We start from the raw sequence: 13,594 nt of genomic DNA on the forward strand, positions 1-13,594 counted from the left end.
ATGTGTGCAGGTGATCACGTACATATGTGTGCAGATAATCATTGGAACATGTGATTTTAGTGGGACATATGTGGGGGACATGTGTTTTTTTTATTTGGTGACATGTGTATTGTGGTGAGATGTGTGTTTACACTGTGTGGTGATGTGTGTTTACACTAGACTGGTGATCAGTTAGTAAAAAGCTGTCAAAACAGCTCATACTCACTGATCACCAGCCGGCTGCAGCGATCTGCTCTCCTCTCCTCAGCGATGACTTCTGTGTGAGGAGAGGAGGAGCCGATTGCCTAGCAACCGGCTGTTTGTTTACATCACATGACAGCCGTGATTGGACACGGCCGTCATGTGATCAGAAGGGCCAATCACAGAGCCCTCCTGCCGATCTGAGATGCGCGCGATCCCCCTCCTTCTGAAGGACGTTCCTGAACGTCCTATCAAAAGTAGACGGCTCCCACCCGGCCATATATGTACATTGGCCGGGTGGGAAGTGGTTAAAACCTGGCGTGGAAGTGTCCCCTGGTCCACCCCCTCCCCGAATGTTACTAGCCCCCCATATGTGTATGTATGGGAGAATAAAAAAAACTCTTTTGTTTCCTTTTTTTTCTCCTTACCTGTGAGGGAACGTCCGACCTTTTACAGGCTGGTTTGAGCTGAACTCAACTGATCTATGAGAGAAAAGACAGACATGTGAATGAGTGGCTGTAAACATGTGCCACTGGTAGAGGTGAGTTTCAATAAAGTGCTGCAGAAAGAAGCCTCATGAGGGAAGCAGAAACCAAGGAAGCTGAGAAATTGCAGAGCTCGTGCCAGAAGGAACACCATAGACGATGCTGAATGTGTGTCCGTGACTGTATGTTCTAAGAATGAGCACGAAACATGCAGAATTGTGGCGGGAGCATAGCATGCGTTAACGAGCGAGTGCTAACGTGCAAATGACTGGTGCGAGTAGTGACTTGGGTGCTTTGTGTCAGGTACCTCAAGGGGGAGGCTGAGCTGAGTAAGCTTGTAGTGTATGTAAATGACGGTACGTGTCGAATCATGCTGAGGATTCAAATTGCTGTGTCGCTAATGCGACCGGGATTCAGATCGGACAGTTGTAGAGCGTTGATCTGTGACTGCTGCGAGGCCTGCAGACTGAAGCTGAATGCAGTGTGGTGATACGAGCTACACTACGAGGGTATGAATGAATCTATAGTAAAACAACGAACATGGCTGCAACATTGGCTGACTGCAAGTCAATTTGAAGCCTGTGCCAGGTAAATGTCGGACGACGACTAGCAACAACTTTGAGACTTAGGGAAACTGTAAATTAATTTGTGAGAGAGGTCAAAACAACGAATCGCAACATAGCATATGGTGCGAAGGTACGAATCCTACCTGCAACAGGAAGCAAGAACTGCAGACGATGACCCTGGACGGGAGAGTCACAACACTTGAAAAATCAAATACTCAGTCTCACGGACAACGACCTGAGCGGGGAAGAGTCGGCCTAGTGAACGTATTGCTCACTGGAACCATCAGGGAAGCAGGGGAGTGGGCTGAATCTATATCCCCCGGGCACCTCCCATAAATTCAGGCCACCATACTGACCTTCTTTAAAAAATATATATTTATGCTACATCAGTTATTTTGTTTATAAATGGTGGTATATACAGACTGAGGATCTGGCAGTGACCATAACAGGAAAACTACTAGACATGTAGAGGGCTTGCTTACCTTTAAAGAGTTACTAAACCCCCAACAGTCAAATCAGTCTGTATATGCAGTAAAGTATACTTGAACCTTCAGTGCCTTGAAAAGGTATTAATACCCCTTGAAGTTTTCCACATTTTGTCATGTTACAACCAGAAACGTAAATGTATTTTATTCGGAATTTATGTGGTAGACCAACATAAATTAGTGCATAATTGTAAAGTGGAAGGAAAACGATAAATGTTTTTCAACATTTTTTACAAATAAATATGTGAAAAGTGTGGCGTGCATTTGTATTCAGCCCCCTTTACTCTGATACTCCTAACTAAAATCTAGTCTAACCAATTGCCTTCAGAAGTCACCTAATTAGTAAATAGAGTCCATCTGTGTGTAATTTAATCTCAGTATAAATACAGCTGTTCTTTGAAGCCTTCAGAGGTTTGTTAGAGGGCCTTAGTAAACAAACAACATCCTGAATGCCAAGGAACCCACCAGACAGGTCAGGGTTAAAGAGGAGGAGGAGAAGGAGAAGTTTAAAGCAGAGTTAGGTTAAAAAAAAATATCCCAAGCTTTGAACATCTCACAGAGCACTGTTTAATCCATCAGTCGAAAATGGAAAGAGTATGACGCAACTGCAGACCTACCAAGACATGGCCATCCACCTAAACTGACAGGTCGGGCAAGGAGAGCATTATTCGGGGAAGCAGTGAAGAGGCCCATGGTAACTCTGGACAAGCTGCAGAAATCCATATCTCAGGTGGGAGAATATGTCCACAGGACAACTATTAGTCACGCACTCCACAAATCTAGCCTTTATGGAAGAGTGGCAAGAAGAAAACCATTGTTGAAAGAAAGCCATAAGAAGTCCCGTTTGCAGTTTGAGAGAAGCCATGTGGGGGGACACAGCAAAAGTGGAAGAAGCAGCTCTCGTCGTGAGACCAAAATCAAACTTTTTGGCATAAAAACCAAATGCTATGTGTGGCAAAAAAACTAACACTACACATCACCCTGAGCACACCATCCCCACTGTGAAACATTGTGGTGGCAGCATCATATTGTGGGAATGTTTTTCTTCAGCAGGAACAGGGAAGCTGCAAGGTTGATGGGACGATGAATGGAGCTTCAGAAAAAGATCACAGAGCAAACGACAAATGAAAAATGCTCAGTACTACTTAATCGTATAGTACTGTAATCAACATAATTGTAAACAGAACAACTGATGGTAACCGGGAAAATAAAGAAGGGACGGTAAGGGTCCCAGGCATATTCTTGAGAATACCAGATCTGTGCCAACCTGGCATGAGAGTTCAGCTGAGTGGATCAAGTCTCAAGCAGATATTCATTGAATCCTGATGATAGAAAGTAGGACACCCAGGGAAGCCACAGTTTGGTGTAGGTTGACACTTTGTTCTGTAAGGCGACTTCTATTCTACCATGAATCATGGCCTGCGTGACCTTGTTCTTGGTTTCAACAATACACGACTTAGGGATTTTCCATGCCTTTTCCAGCATTTGTTTGACAGTCGTAGTGACCTGCAAGAAAAGTTTGAATGGCAAATTAAAGAGGAAGTAAACCCCTTCAAACCACTTTGACCTACAGGTAAGCCTAGATTAAGGCTTACCTGTAGGTCCAAGCAATATCTCCTAAACCTATATGGTTTAGGAGATATTTGCCCGAAAATGGGCACCGCTGTCTACGGCGCATGCGCCGTAGACAGCGGCGCGCAGGCGCACTAAATGCGGCAAGTCCAAGAATGGATTTGCCTAATTTGTCGACTCCCGTGCGCATGCGCGGGAGTGACGTCATCGCGGCTTCGCCGAATGGCAGCGGAGGAGCTGCGAGATGCGACTGCCGTGCGCATGCGCGGGAGTGACGTCATCGCGGCTTCGCCGCTGTCATTGGTCGGAGCTGCGAGACGCCACCAGCAAGATGGATGCGGCGGACTACAGGGATCAGCGGCGACCTCGCTGGCTCCTGTGTCAGGTAAGTGACACATAATGAGCTACTATGCGATGCATAGTAGTCCATTATGCTTTACCTTTGCAGGGAAAAAAAGAGGAAGTAAACCCATCAGGGTTTACTTCCTCTTTAAGGAGCTCAAAAGCATTCCTGTCAAGGAGCACTACCGTAGGCTCAGGCGCAAGGAATGCAATACCTTATGCGCAAAGTTGGGAAGAATAAAAGGATTTGTCAAGCACAAGCCCATAGGAGGAATGAGACATGATTCTATTATCAATAGAGAGTGGATCACAATCCTTTGCCTCAATACCCACCCAGAGCGGGGTTTCCCAAGTAGCGATAGTGATATTTGGTCAGTTGGGCTAACTGCGAGGCATAGTAATAACTGGAAAATGTAGAAGGCCAAGACTAGTTTTAAATAATCGACAAACATATTGTAATACCCATCTCTGGACTGCCTACAAAGAAGCAGGCACTGGGAGGACACGAAAGAGGTATAAAACTTTAGGTAGCAAGGTCATCTTGATCGTGACCCAAGAGATATAAAGAGGGGCCACTGACTCAGGAGGGAGGTTAGCTTGTGGAGCATTGGTGGGTAGTTAGCCATGTAAAGGGTGTTAAATGTTTTGGAAAGAATAATATCCAAAAAGGGCAAACTATGAGGCAGCCATGTGAAAGAAAAGGAAGATTGCAGCAAAAGAAGTTCCCGGCAGGAGAGAGATATCATGCATCTTGATTTAGCTTGATTGACCTCCAGAACAGATAACACCACAAAGTAGTGCAGAACATGGAACAAGTTAGAGTTGGACACGAGAGGTGCCATGACAAATAGAAGCACGCTGTCCTCAAACAGCAATAATTTATGGTTAAAACTAGGCTATTCCATTCTTTTGATATCAGGAAAAAATAAATAAAGAATTCTGTGCCAGAGGTTCAATAGCCCAGGCGAAAAGGATTGGGAAGTAAACTTACTATATATTCAGAAAATTCAAGTATGCTTGAGTATAGGAGAATAAAGAGGAAACCCAGCTCAAAAAATGAGGGCCAAAACCCCAATGGCACAAGCCATACAGTATGTCAGGTAGAACCTTTATACGGTGTTAACATTTTCAAATGTCTTTCAACAATAGGTAAGCAGGAATAAGCCTTTCACAATGTCCTGTAAGCAGGAATAAGCCTTTCACAATGTCCAGTCCTGTAAGTAAGACTCCCTATGAATACTGCCACTGGCCTAGGTCTGTTGTTTTTCAGCAGAAAATCTGTCCTGTAGATGTAGCAGATAGACTGATAACGCTGCTGTCCAAAGGTGTCTCTGTTGCTCTTTCATCCAAAATGTAGGTATTGTAATAGAGAAAGTGTGTTACTGGCCAGATCAACAGAACATCATCAGAAAGCAGAGGGAAAAGAGCATATAAAAAGAAAACAAATGCAGCCATGACAGTTTCAATAAGCTGCAATATATTAATTGTTTGGTTTTGGGTTTAATACCACTTTAAATATTCTACTGACTATTCTCCTGAAATATTAATTAGGCAGTTGCAATGCTTCATTAAATCCCAGTTTGATCTGGCAGTTTCTGACTTCCCTCTTGTATTGGTTGTACCTTCAATCTACCAAACTGTGCAGATTAAGTTAGAGCCCTCAAAAATCATCTCTCACCCACTGGGGTAGACCCATTCCTAATTGACTGTGTGGATAATGGAAAAAAAAGGTAGCCGGGAATTGCAAGCTTTATTATCACCCCTGGACCCCTTTCTCAAGTCTATGCAGTCCATGTGTCTGCTCAATCTCTTTCCCTTATGGAAATCCTTGGGACAATTAAAGTCATTGATTGTACATAATACACCCCAGTGATAGAACCCTCTAACCTACTTGCTCAGTTGGAACAAGCTATGATTTTGCCCCATGTGGATAAGGACCTGGATCCTTAGTGTCATCTATGAACATCTAAAATGTCTGTGCAACTACCTGCTGGCTGAATCTGGCTTTGTCAGGCTTCAGCACTGGAAACTAGCACTTGTGAGCCAGGTTAACCAGCCTAGTTCCATGCCACCATGGGCAACCTGTCTCAGGCCCCTCAACATCCAATCAAGGGCTATGCTTTTCTCCTATTTTTTAGGAGTGTTGGGCACTGAGAAGCCTCCTACCAGAGTCTCCTCTCTCCCATTGTTTTTTAATTTCACCCCCCTCCTCTTCTGTTGCGGGTGTAGTTTCTGAGCATTTTTTTTGTCACTATGGATCAGGTAGTCCCTCATTGGAAAACTGGTCTTTTGGATTACTCTTTGGCCTCCCAGTGCAGGTGGCTCCTTCACCATCATGGGAACCCACCTTTGGCAAGTTTCCTGGATTAGAGACTGTTGGACACCATCTAGTTGCTGCTGACCCTTCAACACCAAAAAGATGTGGGAGTCCTTCCTGCAGCAGGAGAGGTAGTCTGGTCATGACTGAATTTAATCATGACTGTGACATTATGGCAAACACATCAGATGCTTTTGACACCATTTTGGGACCTTTGTCATTTATACAGCGATCGGTGCTATAAAAATGCATTGATTACTGTGTAAATTACACTGGAAGGGAAAGGGTTAAACACTAGGAGGGGTTAAAGTGGGTTAAGGGGTTAAGTGTGACCTAGGGAGGTGTTCTAACTGTGGGGGGATGGGCTTCCACTACATGACAGTGATCACTGCTCCTGATGAAAGGGAGCAGTAGATCCCTGTCACATCACTAGGCAGAATGCAGAAATGCCTGGTCTACAAAGGCATCTCCCCATTCTGCTCTGTGACACAATCTCAGACATCGAATCTGTGGGCACGGAGTACGTGGTGGGCGCGTGCGTGCCCCCAATGCCACGATTTAAAGGGGACGTACCTGTATGCCCATTTGCCCAGCCATGCCATTGCGTTGGTCGGCTAGTAGTTAAAAAAAAAAAAGAAACTCCAGCTTTAAAGACTTACTGAACTGCTCTGACTCATGTGGTTTTGCACTACCATGGAAGGCGCAGCAGGTTAGGCTGGGGTGGTATGGCTTTGACAGGTAAGACTGTTGTTCTTGGAAGAGAAATGATGTAGCAGAGACAAACATTATATCAAACAGGTTAAGGGTTGCACATTTTTGCACTTGATTTAGCAACAGATTTTTTATTGTTACAGGTACTTGTATAGCGCCATCTGTTTAAACATATGACTTGTACATTTGCATCAGTGCCTGCCCTCAAGGAGCTTACATTCTAAGGTCCCTAACTCATATTCATACATACACTAGGGCCAGTTTAGACAGGAGCCAATTAATCTACCAGCATGTCTTCGGAGTGTGGGAGGAAACTCATTCAGGGAGGACATGAAAACTCCAGGCAGATAGTGCTGTGGTTGGGATTCAAACTGACAACCCTAGTACTATGTGAAGGTGCTAACCACTTAGCCACTGTGCTGCCCATTTTATTTGAGCGTGTTCTCCTAGCCTATTAGATTGGCTTCATCTCAAAGTAAGAAACTGCAACAGATTCACAAGAAAAATTTTTCTTAACTACTTCAGTTCCGGAAGGATTTACCTCCTTCTTGACCAGAGCACTTTTTGCGATTCAGCACTGCGTCGCTTTAACTGACAATTGCGCAGTCATGCAATGTTGTACCCAAAATAGAGCCTGCTTTTGGTGGTATTTGATCCTCTGCAGTTTTTATTTTTTGTGCTATAAACAAAAAATACTTTTTGCTATAATAAATATCCCCCAAAAATATATAAAAAAAGTTTTTTTCCTCAGTTTAGGCCGATACGTACGTATTCTTCGACATATTTTGGTAAAAAAAAAAACAAGATTTAAGCGTTTATTAATTTGGTTTGCGCAAAAGTTATAGCATCTACAAAATAGGGGATACATTTATGGCATTTTGATTAATATTTTTTTTTTTTACTAGTAATGGCGGCGATCAGCGATTTTTATCATGACTGCGACATTATGGCGGACACATTGGATGATTTTTGGCATTAATACAGCGATCAATGCTATAAAATTGCATTGATTACTGTAAAAATGTCACTGGCAGTGAAGGGGTTAACCACTAGGGGGCGGGGAGGGGTTAAGTTTGTCCTAGGGAGTGTTTCTAACTGTCTGGGGGATGGGCTAGCAGTGACACAACACTGATTGCTGCTCCCAATGACGGAGCAGACGATCTGTGTCCTGTCACTAGACAGAACGGGGAGATGCTGTGTTTACATCGGCATCTCCCCGTTCTTCAGCTCTGTGTGACGCGATCGCGGGTATCCCCGTGGAAATAGAGTCCCTGGGTCCTGCGGGCACGGTCATGGACCTCGTGGCAGGACAGCGGGAAATTCAAAGTAACGTATGGGTACGTTACTTTGCCTAGCCGTGCCATTCTGCTGATGTATCTACAGGAGCCAGTTGGTAGGTGGTTAAGAAAACTGTATACATGATGCCATACATAGTGGAAAATGGATTTAGGGTCTACACGCATTTTACCCTCTAAAGCTGACATTCTTTTCACAAAAGGTTTAGAGTTTATCACCACCCTTAAAAACTACATTAAAACAATCATAAAAGAAAAAAAAAAAGATCTTGTGTCTCTCCTATTTTGTACCACTTTGTTTCCACAAACCACATATGCATTTAATTGTAGGACTGTTAAAGCGGTTGTAAACCACTGATGGTAAAAAAAAAAAAAAAATCCTGCAAGGCAATGTCATAATGTGCGAATATGCAAACTCGCACATTATGAGAAACTTACCTTAGAACGAAGTATTCCAGCGCCGAGACGGCTGACATCTTCACCCGGTCTTTATTCTAGGTTTGTAGCCTCTGGCTACATGAGTGGCCGGGGGCGTGATGACATCACACCCGTGCATGTGCGCAGGAACTGCTGTTTCCAGCACAAGCTCCGAAGGTCCGACACGGTAAGCCAAACCTTCAGAGCACATGCACTGATGATATCAGCTGCATGCACTCTGAATATCTCTTAAACTGTGCAAGTTTAGAAGATAATCAAAGTACCTACAGGTAAGCCTTATTATAGGGTTGCCTGTAGGTACAAGTGCTGTAACAGAGTTTACAACCACTTTCAGTACAATTATGGGACAGTAGTTACCTTTCTGCCCGGCTCCCTATACATTTGGACAACAGTTGTGACTTTTTTGTTAGACCAGTATCACAGTAAATGTGTGAAAGCTATCATAGGTTGAAAAGTTTTATCTGAGGGCATGTATTACCTCTTATTTGCTCATTGGAGTGCATATATAAACATTTTATCTTTATACTAAATACAATCTGCTTTTTTATTACAGTGGTCATGGTAAATGGAGATCATCGGATTGGTATATTTGCCAAACGAGCAATTCAGGCTGGGGAAGAATTGTTCTTTGACTACAGGTGAGAGCTAACTAGACAGTATGTTTTTTTTCTCCTCATTTTGGCTGCTCTCATAAGCCTCAAAAATGAAATAATTTCAAGTTGCATATCAGAAAAAAAGACATATTCAAACGACCAATTTCAACAATTTTTCTAGAGGCAATACCTTCATTTTTTTGCAGGATACATGGAGGAGAGTAGAGTGGTGCAAAAGATTCCAGTCATTGTCAGTCAAGTTTCTTGGGGAAGGAGATAGCAGGTTGTGGTTAATGAGACATTCACAGACATATACTGTATAGAGGTGGGCAGCAGATAATTTAAAGGGCAAAGCTCATTTCAGTGGGCTGCTTTACTGTAACATGCGACATAAGGTACGTTAACTCACCAAAAAGAGGGTTTAACCACTTCAGCCCTGGAAGAATTTACCCCCTTCCTGACCAGAGCACTTTTTGCGATTCGGTAGTGCGTTGCTTTAACTGACAATTGCACGTTGTGCGATGTGGCTCCTAAACAAAATTGATGCTCTTTTTTTTCCCACACAGGTGTCCTTTTATGAAGCAGTGAAACCTATTCACTGCTTCATTCTCCGGCATTCACAGAGGAGATCTATCTCCTCTGTGTGCCACTTTATGAAGCGGAGTAGATCGCTTCACCCTTGGAGAAGTGAAGCGATCTACAAACGCTTCTAACACTGGAGAACGGCCCCTAATACTGGAATCTCGTGAGACTTTACGAGATTACAGTACTAGAAATTCACCGATACACAGAGATTTCAATTTATTAAGCAGTGATAAATTATCACAGCTCAATACACTGACACACGGTGTGATTAATGTTAGTGAAATAAAGCGTCCCCCTACATAATATATACATGTATACACACACAGACATTATATATACCAGTATATACACACACATATATATATATATATATATATATATATATATATATATATATACACATATACACATTATATATATATATATATATATATATATATATACACATACACATTTTATATATATATATATATATATATATACATATACACATTTTATATATATATATATATATATATATATATATATACACATAACTATGACAGGAGGACATGGTTACAGTGTTGGGGGGTCTGAACGAGGCATTAGGAAGTTAATTATCTTCCTCTTTCCTCCTCAGATCCCCCCACATTCTCTCTTCACTCCCCGGTTCTCCACCTCTGAGCTGGTGAATCGGGGAGTGTGAATTCTGACACAGATCGCCAGTGAAGCGCTGAGATCCCAGCTTCATAAACTGGCCGTTAATGTGTCATTCTATGAGGATTCTCAGTGTGTAGAGATAATCGGGAGTTCAAACACTTCTCCCCCGATTATCTCTGGTTTATAAATTGTTTATGGGCTGTGATCCTCTGGATCTCCACTGATCACTGCTTCATAAACAGACACCAAATAGAGATTTCTTTTGGTGGTATTTGATCACCCCTGCGGTTTTTATTTTTTGTGCTATAAACAAAAAGTGACAATTTTGAAAAAAAAAGCATTATTTTTTACTGAATAAAAGCAGTTATAGACCGTGTCTAATGGCAGAGCATTGTATCCACATCCCTAATTGGAATCAATTTGTTATTGTATCAACACATGTGGTGATAATGTGGATACATAGAAAGAAAAATGTGCCACATCCTGAATATCAGTTGGGAAGAAACAAAAAATAGGGGGACTTTGGAATTTTTAGGCACAATTTGAAATTTTTATTGTTATAAAAAAAAGAAAATAATTACAATTGTCTTAAAACAAGTTTCTCGCAATCAATATAAATATGATGCAATACTACCGCTACCAAATACAACCAATATTGTCAGTGGAACTGAGGATGCAGATATAACATTTCATCATTTGAAAGAAGTACAAGACTGTGGTTGAGAGGCAGCGACACGATAATATATCAAAATAGATGATTCAACATGTTGCACATCTATAAATGTTTCTTCAGGAGCTTTAGTTTACAAAATTGTGGCTAACAGAAAAAAATAAGGAAAATTACAAAGAGCATATACAATTATATTTAACATATATATATATATTTGTAATCGGAGTCTTCCAGTGGGAAATGCGATATTACATAAGAAACAAGGCCTGAGGTGTGCCATGGCCTGGCTGGTCAGTATGCCTGAAAAGAGGGCATACCCTGAATGTAAGAATAAGAAAAAGTACCATGAGTATGAGTGACAAAGCTGGGGGAAACGGGTGGGTGGGCACCTAAAACACACCAACCCTGGCCCTGATAGAGGAGGAAGGTTAAATAGTCCCTCAGACTCCTCCCACAAATACAGGCTGGCCTGCGGCCAGCCTTCCCACTTGTAATCGGAGTCTTCAAGTGGGAAATGCGATATTACATAAGAAACAAGGCCTGAGGTGTGCCATGGCCTGGCTGGTCAGTATGCCTGAAAAGAGGGCAAAAAGACACAAGTTTAGGTGGAAAAGGGAAGGTAAAAATCCCATCCATAAAATGACGTATGCCCAAACGCCAACTGTAAGCAACCGGTAAGTATCCGCTGTAAGAGTAGAACCCACCGACTTCTGACCTGAAAATGAGAAGGAACCCCCCTTAGAGCCTGCAAGCTATGCAAACCCTAAATGAATGTCCTGTGAAGGATAGGATGAGCTTGATGCCCAAGGTAACCCAGACTAGAGAATGAACTGCTTGTGAATGAGAGGATACACGGGGAAAAGGGAACAAGGGCTGACCCGAGGATCCCCTGCAAGAAGATGGCAGAGCAGACTGAAAAACCCACAACGGACACCAGAAGAAGCACCGTGGAACACCCATACCTGGCAAGCGGAAGTGAGAGGGTAAGTGCCAAAAATACCAGAGATAGGAGAGGAAAAGCTGGATGCCCGATTGATGTGATGGAGTAGGTGCCATGGCAATGAGCATCATCAACATGGAGACACCAAGACAGATTGGTCCCACCGGATGCGAACAGGTCATGCTACTGCCTGAGACCGAATCCTGCACCGAAGAAGGAGAAACAGACTCCAACCCAGGGAAATCCCATGGCATGATCCAGCCATGTCCAAAGTGACTAAAGCCCCCCTCCCCACCTGGACCAGACCAGGGATCAGCAAAGATGACTGGACTGATGTCCCTGAGCAGTACTCCAAGAAACCTCCTAGACAAGAGAACGGAGCTGAGAGTGGAATCCAGAATCATGATGATGTCCCCCAACCTACCACCTAAGGACCGTGGCTTAGGACACACCCTGAGAGAGTATAAATCCCAGGGTGGTAACCAGGGCCTCAATGCAACAGGATGTCAACTGAAGAAAATTGACGTCTGCTTCCGACCCGAGGGTGAGCCCAGTGGCGAAACGACATCTGTAAGTGAGTGCAGGCATGGTTGATATCAGTATGGATGCCAAGACGGCCCAACCTGAGAACGCAACTAGAAGGAAAGACAGACAACCAGACATGAGAACAACAACGCCCCTCTGCCTACCTAAGAATGAGAACATTATCAGAAAATCAAGACCACAGCGCATAAATGAACCTGATGACGAAACCCCCCCCCCCCCCCCCGTGTGAGTAGTGAGTTAGCCCGAGTAACCTGCAGCGCAGAGACAGGTAATTAACAGAAACTCAGGCCTAGAGTACCCACGGACCGTGGTGGGTAGACGTACAGGTGTGGTAAATGAAACATGCATCGTATGACGTATGGTATACGGGCGAGAAGATTGTGGTCAACAATCATTAATAACGAAACCTCACCCCGTATGGATCTGTAGACGTGACCGATCCTGACGTGTGAGCCCTAGCTAACTGCCCTAGGTACAAACATGAACACAGGCACAATGAGACATGACAACCAACAAATATGAAAACCGGTACCATAGTATGCCATGAGTGACAGAAACGCTGAGCCAGAAATGCAAGGACAGCAACCCTGTGACAGAATGTTGCGACAGAAATGCTGAACTGAATGCTGAGGCAGAAATTAACAGAAACCCAGGAGCAGAATGCAATGACAGAACGCTGAGGCAGCAATAACATGACAGAAAAACCTGGGGCAGAAAAACGCTGAGGCAGCAATGACATGACAGAAAATCCTGGGGCAGAAATGCTGAGGCAGCAATGACATGACAGAAAATCCTGGGGCCGAAACGCTGAGCCAGAAATGCTAGACAGAACACTGACAGAAATACTGGGGCAGGAAATGGTAAGACAGAAATGCAGAAAACTGTACGCCGAGACAAAATCCAGAGGCAGAAACACTATGACAGAAATCCAGGGGCAGAAAACTACGACATAAATCCAGGGGCAGAACACCACGAGCAAAATCCAGGGGCAGAACACCACGAGCAAAATCCAGGGGCAGAGCACCACAAGCAAAATCCAGGGGCAGAGCACCACGAGAAAAATCCAGGGGCAGAAAACCACGAGCAAATTCCAGGGGCAGAACACCACGACCAAAATCCAGGGGCAGAACACCACGACAAAATCCAGGGGCAGAACACCATGACAAAATCCAGGGGCAGAACCCCCACGACCGTAATCCAGGGACAGAAACGCTACGACAGAAATCCAGG

At 43.6% G+C, this 13,594-nt stretch overlaps 1 protein-coding gene across 2 annotated transcripts in view; it reads left to right on the forward strand.

Annotated features, from left to right (window-relative positions):
* The window catches only part of LOC143935487 (histone-lysine N-methyltransferase EZH1-like), a 598,044-nt gene that overhangs the window by 557,368 nt on the left and 27,082 nt on the right, over nt 1-13,594 (forward strand). For both annotated transcript variants that reach the window (XM_077459407.1, XM_077459408.1), the window contains exon 21: nt 8,945-9,029. In XM_077459407.1, the coding sequence (XP_077315533.1) occupies nt 8,945-9,029 (85 nt within the window). The remainder of the gene's footprint in view (nt 1-8,944; nt 9,030-13,594) is intronic.

Source organism: Lithobates pipiens, unplaced genomic scaffold (genome assembly GCF_037356315.1).
Source record: "Lithobates pipiens isolate NorthernLeopardFrog02 unplaced genomic scaffold, aLitPip1_a1.2 Scaffold_28, whole genome shotgun sequence".
NCBI lineage: Eukaryota > Metazoa > Chordata > Amphibia > Anura > Ranidae > Lithobates > Lithobates pipiens.